At 36.9% G+C, this 23,325-nt stretch overlaps 2 protein-coding genes across 7 annotated transcripts in view; one reads left to right on the forward strand and one right to left on the reverse strand.

The window, feature by feature from the left end:
* The window catches only part of MACROD2 (mono-ADP ribosylhydrolase 2), a 1,883,327-nt gene that overhangs the window by 1,564,404 nt on the left and 295,598 nt on the right, over nt 1-23,325 (reverse strand). The window lies entirely within an intron of this gene.
* FLRT3 (fibronectin leucine rich transmembrane protein 3) lies at nt 6,774-20,457 on the forward strand. Of its 4 annotated transcripts, XM_045508660.2 has the most exons (4): nt 6,774-7,018; nt 11,866-12,070; nt 15,236-15,442; nt 17,046-20,457. In XM_045508660.2, the coding sequence occupies exon 4, from the start codon at nt 17,089-17,091 to the stop codon at nt 19,036-19,038; it is 1,950 nt and encodes a 649-aa protein (XP_045364616.1). In that variant the 5' UTR covers nt 6,774-7,018; nt 11,866-12,070; nt 15,236-15,442; nt 17,046-17,088; the 3' UTR covers nt 19,039-20,457. The 4 variants fall into 4 exon arrangements, with proteins under 4 accessions (XP_045364616.1, XP_010971192.1, XP_010971191.1 ...); XM_010972890.3 differs by lacking the exon at nt 11,866-12,070 and having other exon boundaries at nt 15,236-15,999; XM_010972889.3 differs by lacking the exon at nt 11,866-12,070.

The following is a 23,325-nucleotide window of genomic DNA, read 5'->3' on the forward strand; positions in this document are numbered from 1 at the left end:
ATGTAACGCTTTTAAAATCATTTTTCATTCTATCCTCATTTAAAAAAGCATATTAAGAATAAAAGCTCATTAAAACATAAATAAATTTTAGCAATGTTTGTGCACTTTCGATAATACTTGTCAAATCTACATCTTAATTTTTAAACACATATGAGACCTAGCAAAGTATTGGTATGAAACCTAGTCAAGTATTGGTCAATTTATGGCACTAATACTTTTTACATGTCACAAAAGGAATAAAAACTTAACTATTGAAAGAATTATAAGGTGCTTTTAAACTCCCCAAATTTAAGGTTAACAACTTAGATTATGAAATGGGTGAAGCAGAGGAGACTATAGACATAGTTTATCTATATTTGTCATGAATCATGGCCAGGAAATTTAAATAGATTTAAATTTCAAAGAAAATTTCCCATGACAATTTTTAACTTATTTTTATTTAGAATTGTATGGTACTGTAAAACATTCACTTAGTCCAAATCTAATCGATTGATAATACTTTACCCCATAAAAAAATCTTGCAGATAATCAATACCTGCCAGTTCTTAAGGGAAAAGAAATACTCATTGTAGAACATCTACTTCTCCTAGACAGTGCCAATGAGGGCAGTTTCCACAGCCATTTACAAACAGATACAATATAAAACAGTTTTTGATTCTACTTTAAACATGTTTCTTTCAACATGAAACATGTTTATGTACCTGAGTAATCTGGACTGCAGGGAAATAGCAGTCTTAAAAGAGGTAATCTCAATCACAAGGAGAATACAGAGCCGGTTTTGAAATAAGATAAATCCGACAAAAATTTCAGGAAATCTTCCTGTCCAAAAGTCTATTTATGTACCTAAAATTAGCACCAATACTCCAGAAATAGTGAAACAATAAGATGGTTTGCAAGTGATGACAGCTTTGGTTGAGTTTAACAGCAATAGCTAGCTAGCTATGTAGACAGAATCCCATGGCTTTGGGAAAATCCATCTAGTAAATACGTATCTCAATAATCAGACATATATTGATCCATCCTTAATAACTGTGAGTCATTCCTCCAAAGGTATGCTTTATACTACTCATTTCCAAAAATAAGGAAATTAATGATTTGTAATTGTCTCAGAACAAGGCTTAGATACCATTATCTCAAGGTCTGAGCATCCAGGACAGTAAGCAGAAGCATTTCTCAAATTGTTTCATTCCCCAAGATAAACTGTTAGAACACACAGCTTATTTTAACATTAGTGGATTGTGCCTTTTGAACTGATCCTAGCCCTACTCATCACTATGAAGATAAAAGGCAACTATCTGCAAGTTTTAGCTTTGTCTTAGTAAGTGCTTTCTCAGATTCAACGAACTCATACAAGGCACCTCTTTACTGACATCTGAAACAGCAAAATGAGGTGGGTCCCATGCCTCCATCTTCATGTATGAGAGAACTGAGGCTCAGAGAACTGAAGTTCTTTTCCCAGGGCCACACACAAAATATCAGAAGGAGAATTCACTCCCTGCCTTCTCCAAGTTTGCTTTCTCCAAGGTCCATTTTAAAAGTCCCTTTTCACATTTTAAAACAGAGAGAGAAGGGATGACAGGGTATTGGGAAGTGAGAAGGGGTCAAGGACAGCCTACGTCAGCTGGAGTTGCATCTTGTATCATGCAGCGTACGCAAGGCCAGACATGGAAGCACTGAAGAGGGAAGAAATCAGGGACAGCAGGCTTTCGGTTTCACCCTAGCCAGATGCCTCAGCCCATCACTTGTGGCTAGGTACCAACTTGTTTGGAACCACAGTTCCTCTTTGCTTTCCTGGGAGGCCAAAGGGGTGCTTTTATCTCAGTTTTTTTTTTTTTAATCATCTTTCTCTCATTCCCTAAAGTATAATAAGAATCTAACTTGGATGCCGGGGAAGACAAGGGTGTTCCAGAGGGTGGGCAGACAGGCAGGGAAATAACCATCTGATTTTGCTTTGATGTCTGTTTCAAGTCCTGTAATGACAGATCTCACTCTAGTGCAGTATGTTTTGGAAATACACTTAAAAGGGATAAGTGATTGTTTTTAGGTACATTTTAAGTGTTGACTAATAAAAGGCAAATATCAGAACAGAAGAACAGTTTAATATAGCATTTTTAAAGCCATTTAGTATTCTAAGGCATCTGTGACCTGCTAAAATCTAATTATTTCTCCAATACCCTTTGGAATTCTTCAGAAAGATGTGGTACAGTTTCTAACTGGTGCATTAAGCATCTGGCCTGACTTCACAGAATTACAGATAGCTGAATGTGCACTCTCTATATATTTTATTAACACCCCATAGGCTCATGTTAAGATGCAGTACTGATGTTGCCCTGACATGCATCACTACCTGTTGACAGGAAAAAAAAAAAAAAAAAAAAAAACTGGGCTAGACTTGACAAGGTCTACAAATAGAAAAATCTTTTAAAGATGTTTTGGCAATTTAAACAGAAACTTTGGCTTCAAAAAAAACAAAGAAAAGGAAAGAAAAAGAGCAGCTCCAAGTTTATAAATTTATAAAACATGCCCAAGTTTCAGCATGCCGAATGCTCTAAAAATGAGCTAATCTCCAGCATCTATTCCTTCGTTCTCAAACTAACAGTGTCCAGCTTTCCTCTGGATCATACCCTGTCCTCCATTCTCAGCCGTGTGTTTGAGTGGGGCTGACGCTACCTACAGCTCTTACAGGGGGCTTAAGCTCACCAACACACCTACCATCTTCCTCTAAGAGCTTCAGGAATGAGTGTACGATCAAGTTTAAACAAATGAGGAAGAGTGAGTCACACATTTGTGCATGTGTAGGAGCTTCTGGAGGTGACCTCTCTTCCTTTGAACACCGCAGTAAGGAAATGTGAAATGTGGAACTGTCGCTGCCTAAGAGGAAAGCCTGGAGCTGCCAAGGATCCACGGTATATGGACCAAGGAGGCTGCCAATACTGAAAAAGTGAGAGCAGAGAGAAATTATATTCTTGGTGACATATTTTAAGCCACTGTATCAAGCTTCACCTGAAGTCAGACCATATATTTTAATTTCTCAGTTACATGAACCAATAGATTCCAATTATTAATTAAATAGTAAAGCTTGAACTTTTAATCACTTGCAATGAAAAAATTCAACTGATAAGCCCAAGGCATTTAATATACCAAAAGCCAGAGCTGATTTTGTTTGTTTGTTTTTCAAACAACTTTGAAGAAGACTTTATTCTCATGAAGAATGGTGAGAAGAAAAATCATCAAGAATGTTTCTAAGACCTACAAGACCTTTAACACATTCTAAGAACAAATGTCAAATATCATAGAGGGAGGTGGTCTGAGGATCATCTAGTCCTAGCCAGCTTCTTTTACAGGGAAGTTTAATGAATTTGCGTGAATTTGTGTGAATGAATGAATGAATGAATGAGCACATGAGACAGCTGAAGTCTAGACAGGTTGGAAGGCCTGAATTAAATTTTCCATTTCAGCTGGGAGTTGTTTATAAAAGAGGTTTGGTGGTGGTGGTTGTTTTCACTTGGATACATAAGTAAATAGCAGAGCCTAGGAAAACCTGATTTTAGTCTCCTCTGTTCACCATCAGGGAACATCTATGCCCTCTCACAAAAACAGAAAAACACAAGGTTCTTTGATATGATAGTTTAGGTGGCCCTAGAGTTTTAAAACTGGAATATGCTATTGGAGTTCATTTTCAAGCCAGCTGTTTACACTGAGAAGTACATTTTCTCATTTCAGTGTATAGCATCAGATTCACAGGCTAGCCTACCAAACAGCACAAAATGCAAACCTACAGCAAGTGCCTTTTCAACCCAAAATGTCTGCTAGAACTCAACTTAAGCTCTAAATCCTGGGAACATGGGACCATGAAATGCATAAAGACAACAGAAAAAATATCAACAAGAAAATATCCTATTTGTCCATCTACTCCCCCATTTCCTGGCTATGGAATTACTTCAAAGGGAGATTTTTGAAGAGTGTGAAAAAATCTGTCATCGGTCCTCTCTAACCTCCCTTTGTGTATTTTTTTTTTTACCACTTCTTAATGTGCCCTTTTCCAGGTGCTCAGATGCCCTCATCTTAATAGTGACAGTTACAATTAATTTGGCAATTACTATGAGTCAGGCACTGAGCTAACGATTTCAGAAAGATTTAGTAATTTGTCTATAATCATGTGGCAAAGCCAAGATGAAGCCCAGGTATGCCAGACAATGAAGAGCATGCTCTTAACATTTAAGACTAGAGGGGATACTCCACTCTGGGCTGAGTTCCCCTTGCTGTAAAATCAGCCCCGCCCTTTCTATCACAGACTTTTAAAGGGCTTCTCCCAGAAAACTGCCTGCCTTCCACCCCTCCAACTAGGACAGCCATCCCCGTATTGTAGTTAATCTCCCTTAGTGAACAAAGGAGGAAAGAAATCTAAATTAACTCAGGGTAACTCAATCTTTCCAGATGTGGTACATATTACTCAAGAGGAGTGTATATTATTATAAATTCACCTCCAACTGGTAAAATCTCAGACAGCTGATAAGAGCAAAAAGTTAAAACAACAAACCAACAAACCAAATGGAAGCAGCCAAAGAGTATATATTTTTGGACAGGGCAGGATGATGGCAGCTACCCTAACAATTTGCCTCTAAAGTTAGTGCCTCTAATACAGATGACATTTTCACAGTCTCTTGCCTTCTTCTACATTTTAATCCACATCCTAAAAAAGAAAAAGAAAGGAAGAAAGAAAGAAGGAAAGAAGGAAAGAAAGGAAGGAGGAAAGGAAGGAAGGAGGAAAGGAAGGAAGGAAGGAAGGAAGGAAGGAAGGAAGGAAGGAAGGAAGGAAGGAAGAAAGAAAGAAAGAAAGAAAGAAAGAAAGAAAGAAAGAAAGGAAGGAAGGAAGGAAGGAAGGAAGGAAGGAAGGAAGGAAGGAAGGAAGGAAAAAGAAAGGCAACAATACAGAATTGGCATTTGCTACATTCATGCTGCCTTTTTTGCCATATGGTGAGACCACAGCCCAGAGCAGATAATACGAAGTTATACAATAAATGGCAGGCCAGAGAACGGAAACCTCAGAACTCCTAACTCCCAGGCCAATACACCTTTTTGATAACCAAAATTGTCCATTTATCTTTCTTCTCTGCTTAAGGTCTGCCTGAATGGAGACAAAACTGATTAAATATGGATATAAGCCCATAGGAATTTGGCCAGGCAAAAGTCCTTCTAAATGTAATCAACTCCCAATTGAAAATAGCTTCTAGAAAGAATTATTTCATAAAATAATTTAATCCATGTGTTTATTTTGTAGTAACAGAAAATAATCCAACCTTTACTGAGAGATTATCTGTTATCCCCACCTTCCTTTCCTCCAAAAATTCAGCAGCTGCATCTCAGTCCAACTTCTGCTACCTAACATTTCTAAGAAACTGGCTTTTCAACAGACATTAGAATTCTAAAATTCCTGTATTTAATGGGTCTGCCTTAGGGGCCAGTACAACTGCAATCATAGAACAATAGAGGTCAATATACTGCTTATCAAGGGTTCACCTTCTACTTGGATATCACTCATTCTTGGAGAGGAACTCGGAAGGTCAAGCTGCTATCAAAGAAGCATGTAAATAGATAAACTAAATGAAGCTAATGAAGAGACCATAATCAAATCCTCCTGGGAAAGACAATTAGATGGCTTCCTTCAGAAACAAACACTCATAGAAACTTTAAAAAGCACATAGGAGAATGTTGTGAACCTTAAGAATAAAACAAATAATATTAGTTCAAGGAAATTGCCCTCCAGGTAAATATAAAAGTAGAATTCTTCCTAGCAACATAAAAAAGTGAAACACACTTAATGGCAAACTTATGAGCCCAAAGCAATTGGTGACCAAATAGCAGAAACCAGTCTTTTAAAATCATAATTGAAAATAAAAGTCGATAATTCTCCTAATTAGACATAGACATTTATAGTACGTCTTGCATTGTCCAGTATTTATTCATGTACCTAAATTAAAGCAATTTAAACACAAGCAAAACTACCTGTGAAAGGTTTCTTTCTTCCTAAGATGTTTGTATCTTAATTCATGTTCAGAGCAGCAAAAACATATCAGGAAGGAAAATATTCTATTTAATTTTCAAAATCTTTTTATTTTAGGGAGGTTCCCCTATATATGAAAAATCTAATACCTACTAGATTCTAAAGAAGGACACATAATTGGACGCTATGAAAAATAATTTCATTTATATATATATATATATAAAACAATAACTTACTCATTACCTCCAGGAAAAAGAACTGGTTACTTCTCTTTTTACCACCTTTTTGCATTCCTGTTCTCCTTCTTAAATAATCAGTTATTTATTTGAAGTTGCTTTCTATTCATTTGTCAAATAAACAGTCACTGTTGGGATTACCAGCCTTCACAATTATAACATTGTAACGAGTCAAAAATGAAAATAATATGATTTTGCTTAACTTCTTTTTAATGCAGATGGCTTAAAAATAAAAAGAACCTGTGTTTTTCTATTGTAATCTTATAAATATCCTTCTAATATTCTTGGATTTTTTTTTTATAAGCTTGCTACCTCCACCCTGTTGTAGTAAACTTCAGAAAATGTTGCAACACCAAAAGGGCAGCCGGCAAACCGAATGGCATCCTAGCTTCGGCAGGCCGAGCGCTCATCTCGGCTGCTCGCACTCCCTCTAGCGTTTGCAAAGCTCATCTACCGATTATCCAGTTACCTCACTGAACAAGAGCTCGGCTAAGTCCTGCCCATCTATGACATCACCCCCTTCTTCAACCACTGCGAGGTGAAGCTTTAACTTCAGACTTGGAGGTGGGCTGTGCAGGAAACTGGAGTGCTGTCCCTCACTCGCTCCTCAGTGTAGGAGCGATCGGAACAGGACCAGCTCAGCCTGCAGCTGCCGCTGGCTTTGTGTGGACTGAACGCCGAGCTGGGGAGAGGGGGAGGGTTCTCACTCCGGTTCACAGGCAGTGGAATTACAGCTCTAACGGCAGTATATATGGGATTGCTTTTACTCGTCTTCCTGGTAAGTGTTTCCCCTGTTTTTCCTTATGCTTGTCCCAGAAAGTTTGCTTGGTTGTACTCTCTAGAAAGAAGTGACTTGGTATCACGAGGCATCCAAATACGAATGTTTGCTCTGTCACCAGCACAAGCAATGTATGTGCGTGCAAACCAGCAAGGAAAAAATTGACTGCTATAGCCAAATGCCAGAAGTTTCTTAAAACCTTTCTTTCATTTACCAAAAAAAAAAAAAAAAAAAACCCCAAAACCACCTAATAATAATTGGCTATTTTCTGTCTCATGTAGTTGCTATCTGAAAAGAGCCTTATGGAAAACATTAAGTTGGAAAGTTAAATGTTAAATATTAAAGAATACAGACAGATTTTTTTTTTCCACAGAGAGGAAAGCGAAAGGTCTTGCTAACTTGGTGTGTACTGTACGTGTGGTATGATCACCAATTGCTGTTTTTACAACTGTGAAAGAAAATCAATAACCCCTCAGCCCATGAGTGCGCAGTACATGAAAAGCATACATCTTGCTCACAGCTAGCCGAGCTTCTCCCGGAGACTTCTGTGCCTCTGGAAGGATTAACAGCTACACCTAGATTTTAAAGCTTGCACTGCGATCTGGCCAGAGCTGCTTCCAGAATCTCAGGCTTGCAAATCTCAACTAGTCCAATGCAACTCAGAGGAGGGGGAGACTCTCTTACAAACCATATCCCCTCTCCAGCAGAATGCCAAAATCCATTGCTTGGGCAAATGTCTTATGTGACTAGCATAGTAATTGGCCAAGTCTCCTCAGAAAAACTAACAAAGCTCAGCCTGGAAGCTACGCCTGATTTGTGCAGGGATTTTGGGGTGGCAGGGGGGTGAAAAAATGAGTAGAGCCTTCATCAAGTGGGGTTGCAGAGCATCCAGTCACTCGCAACTTATAACAAGAAAATCTCATATGGAAATACTTTTCTACAACAAAGCTTTCAAAAAGTAGTTAAATGTATCTTCTCAAAAAAAAATTTTTTTTCAGTGAATTAGGTCTGAAACAAAATGGTTGCATGGAGGTAAAGAGTGCAACAGGCCTATATTTTCTCAACATCTGAGGGTTTGATTTTTACTTAATTTATTTGTTGAGAGTTAAAAAGAAAAAAAAAAGCCTTGATATTTGCCAGTTATAGAATCAAATTCTCTAATGGTTTTGTCAATAAGCTATTTTCAATTTTCTTAATAAATCTATCTGCTCTAAAATGCACACATATGTTATTTCATTAGCAGGCTACAACATGAATAAAGGCACCAGAAAGTGCTGTAGCTGTAGCGATGCCTTTCATTTATCCCCGACTGCACAGGAATATCCTGACCAGCATAAATACCAACGAATGAATTAGTCTGCTTTCAGATAGGACCACTTATGCCTGCCCCAAAGTGACAGATGAGTGATACTCATTTCTTTTGAAATGAGTAAAGAAAGAAATAAATCTTTTAAAAGTATCACAAGATATTAATATTACTGCTACTACCAATATTAATAATAATATGCCAGGTTTTAACCTATAAGGATTAATCTATAAGAATAAATAAGAGAGATGCCACTTAGTTTTCAGAGATAGTATACATATCCACAACACATACACACATACATACACAAATACATACACACATTTATTAGCCTGAAATAAAAAGCAGCATTACAAAAACACCATTGCATGTATTTAAGTAGGAAAATCACATCTAATTTTTTTAAATAGAGCACTGCCAAAAATATATCAAGTCCAAGGATCAGCAAAGATACTGAATGAATAAACATAATGAATTCATTAATACTATGATCCTGTATAATACTAACCATCGGTTATTAATTGTGCTCTTCATCCCCCCCTCCCCATTTTAAATCAGCCATCGTTAGGTTTAAAATGCCCAATTAAACACTTCCTAAACATTAACATTTGTGAAATATATAATTGGGCAGCAAATAAAGTTTTTATGAAAAGAAGAAAAACAGTAAGAAAATTTGTCATAACTGAATGTGGCTGTAAAATAGAAGGTATGTTTCTTTTGCTTTCAAGTGTTAATTAAAGAGCCTCCAATTCTATCAAAACTTTTTCAGAGCTAAATGAAGCGGTGTGAAATAAATTTGGTTGAAATCTTGTGGCTGTCAGACTTTGTTAGCAAGCTATTAATTATCTTTACCCCAGTTTCTTCTCTAGACTATATTGCCCAATCAAATAGAAACTCCAATTATGTTCAGCATCTCCTGCCTAGGGACACAAGACCCTAATGAACACTCAGTGTCTCCAGATGAAAAAATACAATTATCAGCTTTAAACATGCAAGTGCACTGCGGAGAGATTTGTCTGTGCTTTTCTTGGCCACACACCCTAAGGCTTCCTCCTCTTTCTGGATTATTTTAAACAGTTTTAAACCCTACAAAAATCAGTAACTGAGAATTTGCCTTATATTACTTTTATATGTATGTTTCATCTTTCTGCTTTTATTCTTGATATGCCTGTGTTCACACTAATATTAAATCTGGTCATTAAAAAAATTTGGTTTAAAACTGCCATTTCAGTGGATCTTAACTTTTCCCCCTATTTTTAAGGTGGGTGGGCTACATCACAAAGAATGGGTTTAATGCCAAGATCCGGAGCTAACTGAAAAATTCTAAATTAACCCCCTTCAATATTCTTTCATTCAATCAGTTTATTTAAATAGCATTATAAATAATTGTTGAAAGTCAAATGAAGACCACCAGAAAGGAAGTTAACGAGGGAAAGGAGATTCAGGAAATTTTTCAAAGGCTGTAATTTCTTCCCTCCTTTCTTCCTCACTCCCCCTTCCCTCCCACCCCCACCTTTTGCCCCAGAGGCCTTCACTGTTCTTCTCAACGGGAGGCTTTGTTGTAATTAAACCAGAGGAAAACTGGCCGGCAGCAGCCAACATCTGACTTGTGGCTTCTGAAAGCCGTGTTCTGGTAGAGTGTACCACCCCCCAGCGGGCAAAAACTCTACAGTAAATCCCTCAGCAATATGAATTCTCAAAACTGCATTTTTCTCTTCAGAGCATGAAAAGGGCTGTTTCCTTGACTCTTTCTAACATTTCACTATTTCAAAACTTATCACAAGTCAACAAACAGATTTCCAACAAAGAGATACTTTGTAAATAAATGTCTCCTGGAAAAAGCCTTCTTTCTCTTAAGAACCAAAATAGGAACATGCATTTTAGAAAGCATTTTCCAGTTTCAGAATACAGATCAGCATCACTAAATCTGGTAGCACATCACACTAAAAACAGTTTGAAAGCCATGTTTATATTGCACAGGAGAGCACGTTTCGGGACTTTTTATTTATCTATTGACAAAAATGCCAGAGAAAACAGATTTTAAGTTAAAAAAATAATGAAATGTAATTTAAGCAACAACCGAAGTTGCATTTGTTTTACAAATATGCATAATCTCTTTACTAGCCCCCAAATGAAGTGTCAGGAATGTATAGAAAGCTCTCTCCAGGTATTAGTCTGCTTAAGTGAGAGAAAGGAGAAATTGCTCTCCTTTGATGAGACAATGACAGCTTTTGTTCTTTATTCCTTCACTTTTCACGTGCACAAGTTACCGTGGCAACTTTGAAAAGAAAACCCACATACCACATTTGGTTAAACAGCATTTTTAAAGTGTGCCACTGGACTGTGGATTGACCCGTTTATGTGTTGTTGATTTTCTTCCTCTTCATTAAGTTTAAATCAACGATACCCAACTCTGACATGGAAAAAAAAAAACAAGGTGTTTTATGATTCTGGATGTTCTCATCAGCAGCACAGGGCTTGGCACACAGTAGACCCAGATATTTGTTGTACTAGAGTATGGAAACTTGAATATTGGACATTTAAAGTGTATCAACCAAAATGTACTCACAACACTGAAAAAGGAACTTCAAGTTTGCAGTGGGAAAATGTTTGCAGTTTAACAAAGATAAGCATAGTTTTAATTGCAGTTGCTCAAAAGTCAATGCAAACCTAAAGCTTGTTCCCTGCCCCAAGCTCTCCAGTGCTCACCTTTACCAACCTCTAAATTAATATCTTATTCATGCTTACAAGCCATGGTTCTCTAATTCATTTATTCTGGCTTGATATCATAAAAGGAAACAGCATTTACTATGATGAAAGATAACATCCCAGTTTGTGTTTTTGTTTTAAAGATGCTCGATTTAACTTTACAAGTCAAAATAAATGAAGCAGGATTAGATTCATTTATCAGAAACCTACTGGGGAAAAGAACCAGTAACACGAAAGAAGAAAGTAAAAATCCTTTGCTTTGGAACTTTCATCCTCTATTTGCATAAATGAAACAAACCTTCCTCAGGCTAGAATACAGTCTGGATAAAACCAAGTGAGAAAAGGCACACTTGCTTCTCGGCCTCTCAGCAAACCCTTCAGACTTCATCACTCTCAAGAGGAGAGTTAGAGGTCCTTCTGCTTGCCTGGCATTAAACAAAAGAATTGGAACTTCCCTGAAATCTGATGATCGTGGAAAATTTAACTACCAGACAGGCTGCTTAGAAAGCATTTGGCTGTCACTATTAACTAGCCTGACGTCCTCCAGTTTTTCAGTTTAACCATACACATAGTTTGTTTGAACTATCATTTGTCGTTACAAAGACTTGGCCTTCACAGGTTGAGTGTGCTATGCTTTCTAGCAGCAATTTAAGCCTTCATAAATAAATTACCTTCCTAATACTCTAAATGATGGTTTATAAATCCCCATTTACCTAGAAATATTCACAGACTTGGATCAATTTGAGTAACCATGTGTTTTCTTCAATCTAAAGATTTTACTCAAAATATTACTTAACTTCGATTAAAAGTTCTAAATGCCATTCTCCTTTAGGTGGAAGATACTGACAAGTTCCCAGCAGTAAGAGGCCATGATGTGAGGAAACCATTAAAAAGAAACCAAAACCTCAACACTCTAGACTCAATTTAAGGTTTCTCTTCAAAGGAGAAATGGTTTCAAATCAAAATCAATTTAAATCAAAGGTAGCCGATGAAGAATTTAGGAAGTCAGCACTATCAACAAATACCAGAATCTTAATGTAAGTGATCAAAACATGGGAAATACCTTCTCATCTCAAACATTCCCATTTCCAAAGTATTGTAGTAGCAGAGGAGGAATTCTACAAACGTGAATTTCTGAACTTTTATTATTCAGATATAACTTCTTAAATTATATTAGTTTTCTTAAAATATCTCAAAATGATAGCACTCTTATCTATTTACCTACTTTCTTTTAGTGTACCATGGAAATAAACTGGAGGCTTTTCACAGACATGATGATTACATTACAAATGCATTAGAAAATCCATAATTTTTATGTATGAAAAGAAACTGAATAGAAAGATCCCTATTAAAAATGTGATTTACCAGTGAAGTGATTGTTTTTCTTTCTGCTATAGTTCTAAATGCTATATAGTTAAGTAAAGATTCAATTTTAAAAATGTTTTAAACATTCCTTTAAGTATCCAGGGCTCCATTTATGTTTTCCCCCAAGTTACCCCATTAACAATATCTTTCTAAAAGATCGATTCCTTTTTGTTCAGAAGTAATGGCCTCTTTCAAGCCTATGCAGACATAAAGGCTCTGAAGTCGATGTTGTGGAAACCTGGCCACAGTGTCCATGCCAGTGGGGGTCATTTTTCTTTTCATCAGTCACATCCAACTACAATGTCTCTATGTGCGGGAAGATGTGGAGCCAGCTCAGAAAGAGGGAAGTCTAAGCACAGGGCAAGATCGCTTATGTTAGATCGAGAAATCATTACAGCCTCTGATATGCAAAAGGAAAGAAAACAAAAGAAAACTCTTTAGCACCATCGTTTTTAAATATAAAAGGGCAGGAAAAGACACAAAATGTAAGATAGAAAACACAGTCAAACATGCACTGAACTGTCTGAGCTCAAGTAAGGGAGGGGGACTCTGGAGGGAATCCTCATCTCTGAAAGAGTATCCTTCTCTCCAGAGAAGCCCACTTTATATTTTTGCCTTTTGTTTTAATGCAATCTGGGGAGAAAAGAATGTTATTTTCCAAGAATTTAATGAGATTTCAGGCTTTCCGTTAATCCCATATTATTACCACTATTGTATTTGTGGCAGTGTGAGTTTGCATATCCAAGAGAGCAGAGGGAGCAGTTTCACAAATGTAAAACAAGGAAAATAAACAAATTAATCTTCTTTCTTTCCACACCAATTCAGAATATTTTTCCTTTGGGTTAAAAATGTGAAAATCAATACATATTCCTGGACCTTGATTTGGTAAAATATTCATGGTTCAGATACAGGCTTTATCTGTGGTCGTCATTATGACTGTCTCCTCACACACTCTAGGCTGATGTGACTTGGGCAACAAGCAACAATTTTTAAATCCCCATTCATCAGATTCATCTTCTCAACTTAGATTGTGTCCTGGAGTATGAGAAACGCCTGGGTATTTGCACCATTAAAGCAGGTTCTCACCTGTGTTTTTTTTTATAATGGTTTTTAATTCATTTTTTATGCAATTTCACAAAAGTAATCATTTTCTAAATTACTTTAAAATTATTTCTTAAATTTACCAAATTGTTTTATATGTTGAATAGTTTTCAAGCTTAGAAAACATTTACAGCAGACACTTTTTAAAGTAACGTTGTAATTATCATTTCACAGCTTGGTTTTCTATCTTCACATACCAAGACAGCAATAGTTTTCAAGAAACTACTCCGTTGAAATTCAACAATAATGAGCAAGGCCCTAAAGGCATCACTGTGAAACCTCACATTAAACAATAAATCACTTAAACTCTCCTCTGTGGGCACTTTGCAGCATCCACTAGAGACTACTTTATCCATCTGCTAACTGCTATTTTTGTTTCAAGTTGCCTAAATAATAAATAAAATGCATCTGTAATTTTTTTCTTAAATTTCCTTCTGTTAATCAGTCTATGATAGTGTTGATATCGGGTGCCAAACTAAAAACAACTGAATTTTCAACGAGAGCCAGAAACACAAATTTTGGCCTTATTTAACATTCACTTTCAGTCCTGTTTGATTTCTGGAACAGATGCTCTCCTTGTTGGATGCTGGGTAATTACTGGGGGAGAAGCAAACTGCTCCTACTTTCAGGGTCAAATATTTGCAAGATGCCCTAATGGACCCTATTTGTATAGAAACCCCCCCGAGTAGGTACCGTTGCATAACAGATTCTAATCCTACCCACTTCCCCTGTCGACCCCCAAAAATCTTCACACACATTAGGATAATAGAAAAGCAGTCATCCTTAAAGTCACGAGTCTCTCTGGTCAAGCCTTAAGGCTTCTTTCAGAAGTGAAAAATACACTTACTGGAAATTGGCATGTCCATGTGTGAACCTAGAAAGAAATGCCTTGCCAGGTTTTGATAGCTTTCCTAATGGTCATTACAAAGACAGAAATAGCATCCTTTCTGTTCCAAATACAGATTTCTCAAGTTCCGTTTGCTCAAAGAAAATTAAAATTGTATTCCCCTGAAAAAATAATTATAACTTGAACTTCTGTGCTGCCTTTTGGCCTAAAATACCTGAATATCTAAAGTTTCAACATCATCAATTAGTCCCTAGAAACGCCTTTAAGGAGGAAGGTCATAGTGTCTACATTCTGCAATTGGGAAAATTGAGGCCTGCAGGAAGAATCAAACAGGGCACTGAGCAAATCAAAAGAAAAGCTTCTAAAGCAAACTCTTTTCAACTCTTTAAATCATAGATTGTATGACTTTGTAAAAACTATGTTCAGAAACGTCTAAAAAGTTACCATGGCATTTCTGTCAAAAATCCTTGCTATGTCTTTGCTCACCTCTTTGACATGTACTTGTTTTCTTCTTTTTAAACATTTTATCATTTTATATCTAAGATTTAAAAGTGAACTTCTAGAGATTGGCCTGACCTGAATTCAAAAGCCATGGAAGGGGCTTACTGCCTCTTGAATGAAGCTTTGCTCCTGTGTTTAGTTTAAAGTGACACTAACAACAGGTTAACAATTGAAATGATCTGTTTGGGGACAATCTCATCTTCAGCTCCTACTTTATTTATATAGTAAAATAGGAAGTAAAAACAAAGAGGTCCTTTTATCCCTTTTCACCAAACTATGATGAAAGATGTGTTGCTTAAAGAAATAACTGAAGTTAAATCTCTAGGAAATTTGTCTAAGATGTTAAAGTTTATTGTTAATAGTTCATTAAAACCTTTTACTTTCACAGGAGATGCTCAGACCCAGTGTATTTCAAGGAACAGAAGTATAAAGGAAATCTAGTATCCTTCCTTTTGTCTTTTTCCATGAAGAATATTTGAATTAAGTTTTCTTTACCTCTTAAAAAAGAATACCTGTTTCTTGCATAACGTGACTGCACCAGATATTTTGAGAAAGCAGCAAGAAGCAAAACCTGGAAATAGCTATTTCACAGCAGGTAATCATACCTCAGGATGTAGCTACTGTACAGAGTTTATACTTGGATAATCCTGGATGGGAATAAAGGTGGGGGGGTAACTGCCTGAAAAATCTATTACTATACCTTAGCGTCATGAATGGCTTTCTTCATGAGGATCTGAAGTTACTATCTCTGACCACATTGCACAGAAGAGCCAATAAGAATTTCAAAGAGAGCAATTTCCACTAAGGGAATTAAGCTACACAAAAGGAACCTTCACACAGAAACTCTATAAGAAAGAGAAAAAAAAAAAAACCCATAGGAAGCCATGTGTTCTACACAGTAACAGGAAACTGAATTGTTTCTGGTCCCCACTTTAATGAGCTTGCCCACCATGCTGAACCACAGCTGGAATGTTCACTGACAACAGCAAGCCTGATCTGGAGGTGTGTGCGGCATAGGATTACTTGAATAAACAGTGAAGAACATTTCCAAGGACTAAACAAGAGTTTATAAGTCCCAGTCCCTCACCAGGAAAATAACATATGCGCATTGGATTTTCACTCACGCAAAATTTACTCACATCGTTCAATAAGGTAGGAAAAATATTAAAGTCTTCTATTTTCATGCCTGAAATTATAAAGGCTAATTAACACCTAAAGTGCAGAAGAAATTATATTACACAATAGATCAGCATAAATCCATAATTCTGCAGCCATGGAGAAAGTTGAATAATGTTTTAGATTAGAACTTGAAGAAAGATAAATGCATTGTGAAAACATGCTATGAGGTAGAATATAATGAAAAATGTACATAAAGCCATTAAACCATGTAGTACAAAACATAAAACGGGAAAAAAAAAAGAGCTAGTTTAACATGAAATGGAATTTTCCACTTAGATTAGCTAGGTGTATTAACTATGTCTTTCCTTCCTTAAAGTAAATGAAAAAGATTCTGTCTGATTTTCTTGCTAGAAATACCTAACAATGTTTAATATCAATAATCAAAGAAAAAGAAATAACATCAATAATTAAAGCAGATGATTAGCTTTACTGGGATTCAGGATCTCAAGAGGTAACTATTCCTGAAGAGTAAGAGAATAGATTTTCTTTACTATGTATTTCTACACCTGTACAGTCTACCTAATAAAAAATAGATAAAAATTTTTGGTTTTTAAGAACAGTAACATTATTATCTTTAAGTAAAACAAATATTCCTATGTGTGAAATCATGATGAATATTAAGAAAAAATTAAAAATTAGCTTGGTCAGTGACTGGCTACAAAATGATATAAAGTATTATGAGAATGCTTTAGAATATTCAATAAAACTTTAATTATATTTAACATTTCAAAGTCAAATAGATTCAGGACATAATACTTCTTTTCTTTTCTTTTTTGTTTCTCTTTTGCTTTTTGGAGATATAATACTTCTTAATACCAGAAACATTAGCAGTAAAAAGATTATATGATTGTGCTCATTGTCAGCTAGCAATAAATCCTAAACATGCCAAAAAAGAAGAGCAAACCCTAAATAATAAAAGTGATAATAGATGTTTTCGTTTCCACATCTATTTTGAGTATCATTTTAAGTATGCGGGCCTGACTGTCGTGTGTCTTTTTTTCTCACTCACTCCATTTCAGGGCTCTGAAGCTACCTTGTGTAAAGACCTCAACACCGCTGACCATGATCAGCCCAGCCTGGAGCATCTTTCTCATCGCGACTAAAATTGGGCTGTTCCTTCAGGTGGCACCTCTATCAGTTATGGCCAAATCCTGCCCGTCTGTGTGCCGCTGCGATGCCGGTTTCATTTACTGTAACGATCGCTATCTGACATCCATTCCAACAGGGATACCAGAGGATGCTACAACTCTCTACCTTCAGAACAACCAAATAAATAATGCTGGGATTCCTTCAGATTTGAAAAACTTGCTGAAAGTAGAAAGAATATACCTATATCACAACAGTTTAGATGAATTTCCTACCAACCTACCAAAGTACGTAAAAGAATTACATTTGCAAGAAAATAATATAAGGACTATCACTTACGATTCACTTTCGAAAATTCCCTATCTGGAAGAGTTACATCTAGACGATAACTCCGTCTCAGCAGTGAGCATTGAAGAGGGAGCATTCCGGGACAGTAACTATCTCCGACTGCTTTTCCTGTCCCGTAATCATCTTAGCACAATCCCCTGGGGTCTGCCCAGGACTATAGAGGAGCTCCGCTTGGATGATAACCGTATATCCACCATCTCATCACCGTCTCTTCAAGGTCTCACTAGCCTAAAACGCCTGGTTTTGGATGGAAACCTGTTGAATAACCATGGTTTAGGTGATAAAGTTTTTTTCAACCTAGTCAACTTAACAGAACTGTCACTGGTACGGAATTCCCTGACTGCTGCACCAGTAAATCTTCCCAGCACAAACCTGAGGAAGCTTTATCTTCAAGATAACCACATCAATCGGGTGCCCCCCAATGCTTTCTCTTATCTACGGCAGCTGTATCGACTTGATATGTCCAATAATAACCTAAGTAATTTACCTCAGGGTATCTTTGATGATTTGGACAATATAACACAATTAATTCTTCGCAACAACCCCTGGTATTGTGGGTGCAAGATGAAATGGGTACGTGACTGGTTACAGTCGCTCCCTGTGAAGGTCAACGTGCGTGGGCTCATGTGCCAAGCCCCAGAAAAGGTTCGGGGGATGGCTATCAAGGACCTCAATGCAGAACTGTTTGATTGCAAGGACAGTGCCGTTGTGAGCACCATTCAGATAACCACTGCGACACCCAACACAGTGTATCCTGCTCAAGGACAGTGGCCAGCTCCAGTGACCAAACAACCAGACATTAAGAACCCCAAACTCACTAAGGACCAGCGAACCACAGGGAGTCCAGCAAGAAAAACAATTATAATTACTGTGAAATCTGTCACCTCTGACACAATTCATATCTCTTGGAAACTTGTCCTTCCTATGACTGCTTTAAGGCTCAGCTGGCTCAAGCTGGGCCATAGCCCAGCATTTGGATCTATAACTGAAACCATTGTAACAGGAGAACGCAGTGAATACCTGGTCACAGCCCTGGAGCCTGATTCGCCCTATCGAGTCTGCATGGTTCCCATGGAAACCAGTAACCTCTACCTATTTGATGAAACTCCTGTTTGTATTGAGACTGAAACGGCACCCCTTCGAATGTACAACCCTACCACCACCCTTAATCGAGAGCAAGAGAAAGAACCTTACAAAAACCCCAGTTTACCATTGGCTGCCATCATCGGTGGGGCTGTGGCCCTGGTGACCATTGCCCTGCTTGCTCTCGTGTGCTGGTACGTCCATCGGAATGGATCACTCTTCTCAAGGAACTGTGCGTACAGCAAAGGGAGGAGAAGAAAGGATGACTATGCGGAAGCTGGCACTAAGAAGGACAACTCCATCCTGGAAATCAGGGAGACTTCTTTTCAGATGTTACCAATAAGCAGTGAACCCATCTCTAAGGAGGAGTTTGTAATACACACCATATTTCCTCCTAATGGAATGAATCTGTACAAAAACAATCACAGTGAAAGCAGTAGTAACCGAAGCTACAGAGACAGCGGGATCCCAGACTCAGACCACTCGCACTCATGATGCTGGAGGGCCTGCAGCATACTGTGTTTCGGTTTTTTTAAACCTAAGGGAGGTGATGGTAGGAACCCTGTTCTACTGCAAAACACTGGAAAAAGAGACTGAGAAAAGCAATGTACTGTACATTTGCCATATAATTTATATTTAAGAACTTTTTATTAAAAGTTTCAAATTTCAGGTTACTGCTGCGATTGATGTAGTGGAGATGCCTGAACACAATTCTATATTTTAGTATTTTTTAGTAATTTGTACTGTATTTTCCTTGCAAATATTGAAGTTATAAACCATTTACTTTGTGTTCTACTGAGTAAGATGACTTGTTGACTGTGAAAGTGAATTTCCTTGCTGTGTGGAACAATCAGGACTGCGTTCACATGAGATCCTTGTAGTATAAGCACAGGCCATTTTTCACTTTGGTATTAATAAAATGTAAAAAAGAAAACTGGCTGAATGAGAAAAATTAAATTTCAAAAAATAGTTATGAAGTAATGTTCCAATGATTAAATCTGTATTCCAGTGGTATTTAATAAATCAAACTCTGTGAAGTAATGGGCAATATAAAACTTGCTGCATAACTCCATTTTTACTCTAAGCAAATTAGCCATCCTTAAGAAAGTAAACATAACTTCTGAACCGAATACATCTGCTGGCATAAAAGGAGTGTGAAGTCTGCTGTTGTTAATGTCACTGTTAACAGAGCTCTGAGAATAAAGGACTTCACAAAAACAATTATGGAAGTGTGCTTCCAAGTTAGGAGGGAATTTGTATTTAGGAAAACATGAAAACTTAGTCTTGCATAGCGTAATAAACACAAATACCAGAATTGCATTTTGGTTTTGCCAATACCATCCTGATTTTTGAAAAGTCAATTCTAAAGACACAATTGTTAGTGTTCATGTTTTTATCATAAGGAATGTCAAAAAAAAAAACTTTATACACATTAAAAAGGTAGCATAATCATAAGCAATTCCCCTCAACACTGCAGAGAAAGTAGTACTTAAAGTAAGTGAGAATTTAAAAGAAAAATACTAGAAATCAAATTTAGATCTGGTTTACGTGAAATGTTTTAACAGTGTATATAAATGCTGAATTTACTTTCACAATGACCAAGAATACTGCCCGTTACTGTCACAGTTTTCCAGATATTACATAATGAACTTGTAACATTTCTTTCTAGCTTCCTACTGAATTGTGAGCTATCACTTGTTTAAAACCACATCACTTTTCTGTTGCCATGATTTTTCTTTTTCCCCAACAAAAAACCAAAGTGCATTGTACGCCCTTTGGCCAGTCTTGTATGTGCCTTGATCCAATGCTACATGTATTCAGCTTTTAAAATTCGACAAATTTTTCATACTTCCTTAAATATGAAAAATTGTGGTCTTATTGCTGAATAAAACAAACAAAAAAAGTACAAAATAATCGTGCTTGCTTTTTCGGGATTATGTTACTATCACTACAGTAGCAAATTGCCCAGCACGGTAGTCTTAAGCACCCCCCCCCCTGTATTTTTCTAGGCATAAGAATAAACGTTGGCTACAAATAAAAAAAACTAGTGATATCTTGAGCTTGTGTATCATTTTACTTAAAGGGTTCAGCGTTTCACGCGTAAATGAATATCCTAAGAGTCTTTGGGGATACTCTCATCTTGCATAGTCACGCCATCGACAGAAAACTTCAGGAGTGATTGACCTTTCAATCTTTTGGACACTGCTGCCATTGTCCTGGCTGATGCTTTAAGGTGGTTGTTGAAAAATTAATATATTTTTAAATAGCTTGTTGGTAGTATGAATTGGCATCAGAGGATTTGAAATCTCAGATCTACCACTTACTAGGTATGCGAAAACCAATCACTCTTCTTAGCTTAGTTTCCTTATCTATATAATGGGGCTATTAATACCACCCACCTCATCGGGTTGTTGTGAGGATTAAGTGAGACAATGTGCATGGAAACTGCATAGCATTCCACAAAATGTAAGTTACTACCCTTACAGTCAAGAAAAGTTGGCTGTGTGTCCCAGTGGTTTGCTGGATATCCTGTTTCTGCTACTCTACTAACAAGTATCTCCAACTGCCCGTCAAACCACTTTCATTATCCACATGCCATCTTCAAATGTCTTGCAATACTTTCTCTTTTGACTTCCTGTTGAGGTGGATAGCTGTTTTCTAGGAATAACTTAGCAAAGAAAATGTGACTAACATTAAATAGAGGGAACATTTTCTGCAGGAAGTTTGATTTTGCTTCTAGAGGTTTTGAGTAGTTTAGCTACAATTCTGCCAGAAGTCAGGGAAAGGGCTGGATAGTTCCATAAAGCCCCTATCAACCTGTGAGTTTATAAAAAGCCAAAAGCCAAGACCCTTTTCCAGTTAGTGTACCTTTTATGCACAGAAAATTTTATGTGTTCTTATACGTGCATTTTAATTATTTTACCTGGGATAAATCAGAAGTACATTTTATACAAGCAAATAAAGCCCTGAGAAGGTAAAAGTGTATTCTTTTAACTGAGTGAGGTTTGCTGTGAAATCCAAATACTTTGCTGAAAAAATATATATATACTTTCAATAAAACAACAACACAAATCTCCACCTGAAAGGGCATAAATTAATTATAGATACATATGCATATATCCCAAGCTAAATTTTACTGATCAGGTACTAACAAAGAAAAATGCTGGAAAAAAAATTCAATCCTGAATATATAGCTTTTATGTTTAACAAGGATACAATGGGGAAGCTACAAAAAAAAAAAAATTGAGGGAAAAATCACTCCCCTGCTGAATGTTTGACAAAAATCAAAAATTGTTTTCGGATGCAGCCACTTGCAACTGCATTAAATCACTGCACTTACGCTCTCGTTCCCTATTAAAAACAACACTGTGCTCTACCTTTCCGTGAGGCCGATTTATTAAAAGTATTCCCCTGCGCCAAAGGAACTAGTGAAAAACTCAGCTTTACTAACTACAGTTTCTGAGCAAAGCACATTTTACAACTACATGCCAACATGACAGTTCTCACAAGGAATCCAAAGAGACCCACATGCTTTACAGCACCTGAAACCAGGGTGTGTGTGTGTGTTAAAAAAGGAACCAATCCACCACTGAATTTACTTTAATATCAGTTCATCTGCTCCTGAAAACAGTAGTGGCATTTAAAATTCTAATTCATTTCTCCTACTTAGAATGATTAACAAATCTTAATTTAGCATAGTGTTGGAATTAAAACTACTGTACTTTATGCATTTGGGTTTTTGGTTAAATTAGCAAAAAATAACTCATGCTTATCAATCACTTTCTTAAGAACTTCAAAGTTCTCTACAAAAAAAATCTCAACAGTCAATGCCCTTTGCTGAGTGGTTTCTTTGTTGTGAACAGCAGGAATTTTGCCTTCGAGAAGTATGCTGTCTAGAGGCTGCAAGGAATAAACAAATAATCTAATGAAAGTTTACTGTGACTGCAGTATAGATGGAATAATTACATCTATGTGGATGGGTCAGGAAGACCTCATGAAGGAGGTAAAACCAAGGCTGGTAGTGAAATATAAGAAGGTATTTAGGGAGAAATAAACAGATTCTGGCCATGGAGAGAAAATGGTGAAGAAAGTCATGGAGACTGGAAAACAGAGCAGCGCTTCTCATGCTGGCTTTGGTCAGAATCAGTTGGGGAGGCTTTTTATTAGGACAACTAAGCCTCAATGCAGACCTACTAAGTTTAAATCTCCCAGGTTAAGGTTGAGCACTTATAAATATTTTTTAATTCCAAAGGTGTTTCTGGTGAAGCTGAGGATGACTGATTTAGGAGGTATTTGGAGAAAGGCCAACAGTCCAGCTGAAACACAAGGTCCGTGAAGGATGTAAGGCTGGACAAGCTTTTTATGTCAGGCTTTGTGGTGTGTTAAATTCCAAGCTGAGGAGTCTTCATGATATTCCTTGGCAATGGTTGTTAAGCAGGTGTATAAACAACCAACGCACTTGAGGGAGAGTTTGGAGAAATAAAGAACACTGCATGAAGGATGAATAAGGAGAAACTGGGAATAAAAAGACAAGCTGGATGGCTATGCAATATTCCAGACAAGAAGAAATTAGGGCCTGAATAGTGGAATGGGGTTTTTTAAAAAGGTGTAACTCAAAAGATACAGAAAAGGTAGAATTCCGAGGAATTGGACACTGAGGAAAGAATAAAAATTAAAGATAATTTTCAGCCTAAGTAAATAAAATGCTGGTGAGGCAATTAATTACGATGAAAAATATTAGAAAATCAAATTTCAGAATATTTTATACATAATGAGTTTGGA

The sequence above is a fragment of the Camelus bactrianus genome, chromosome 19 (assembly GCF_048773025.1).
Source record: "Camelus bactrianus isolate YW-2024 breed Bactrian camel chromosome 19, ASM4877302v1, whole genome shotgun sequence".
In the NCBI taxonomy this organism is placed as follows: domain Eukaryota; kingdom Metazoa; phylum Chordata; class Mammalia; order Artiodactyla; family Camelidae; genus Camelus; species Camelus bactrianus.

Excerpts from the sequence above, each read along its gene's own strand:
- FLRT3 (XM_045508660.2), top strand. The coding sequence starts at position 17,089 with ATGATCAGCCCAGCCTGGAGCATCTTTCTCATCGCGACTAAAATTGGG.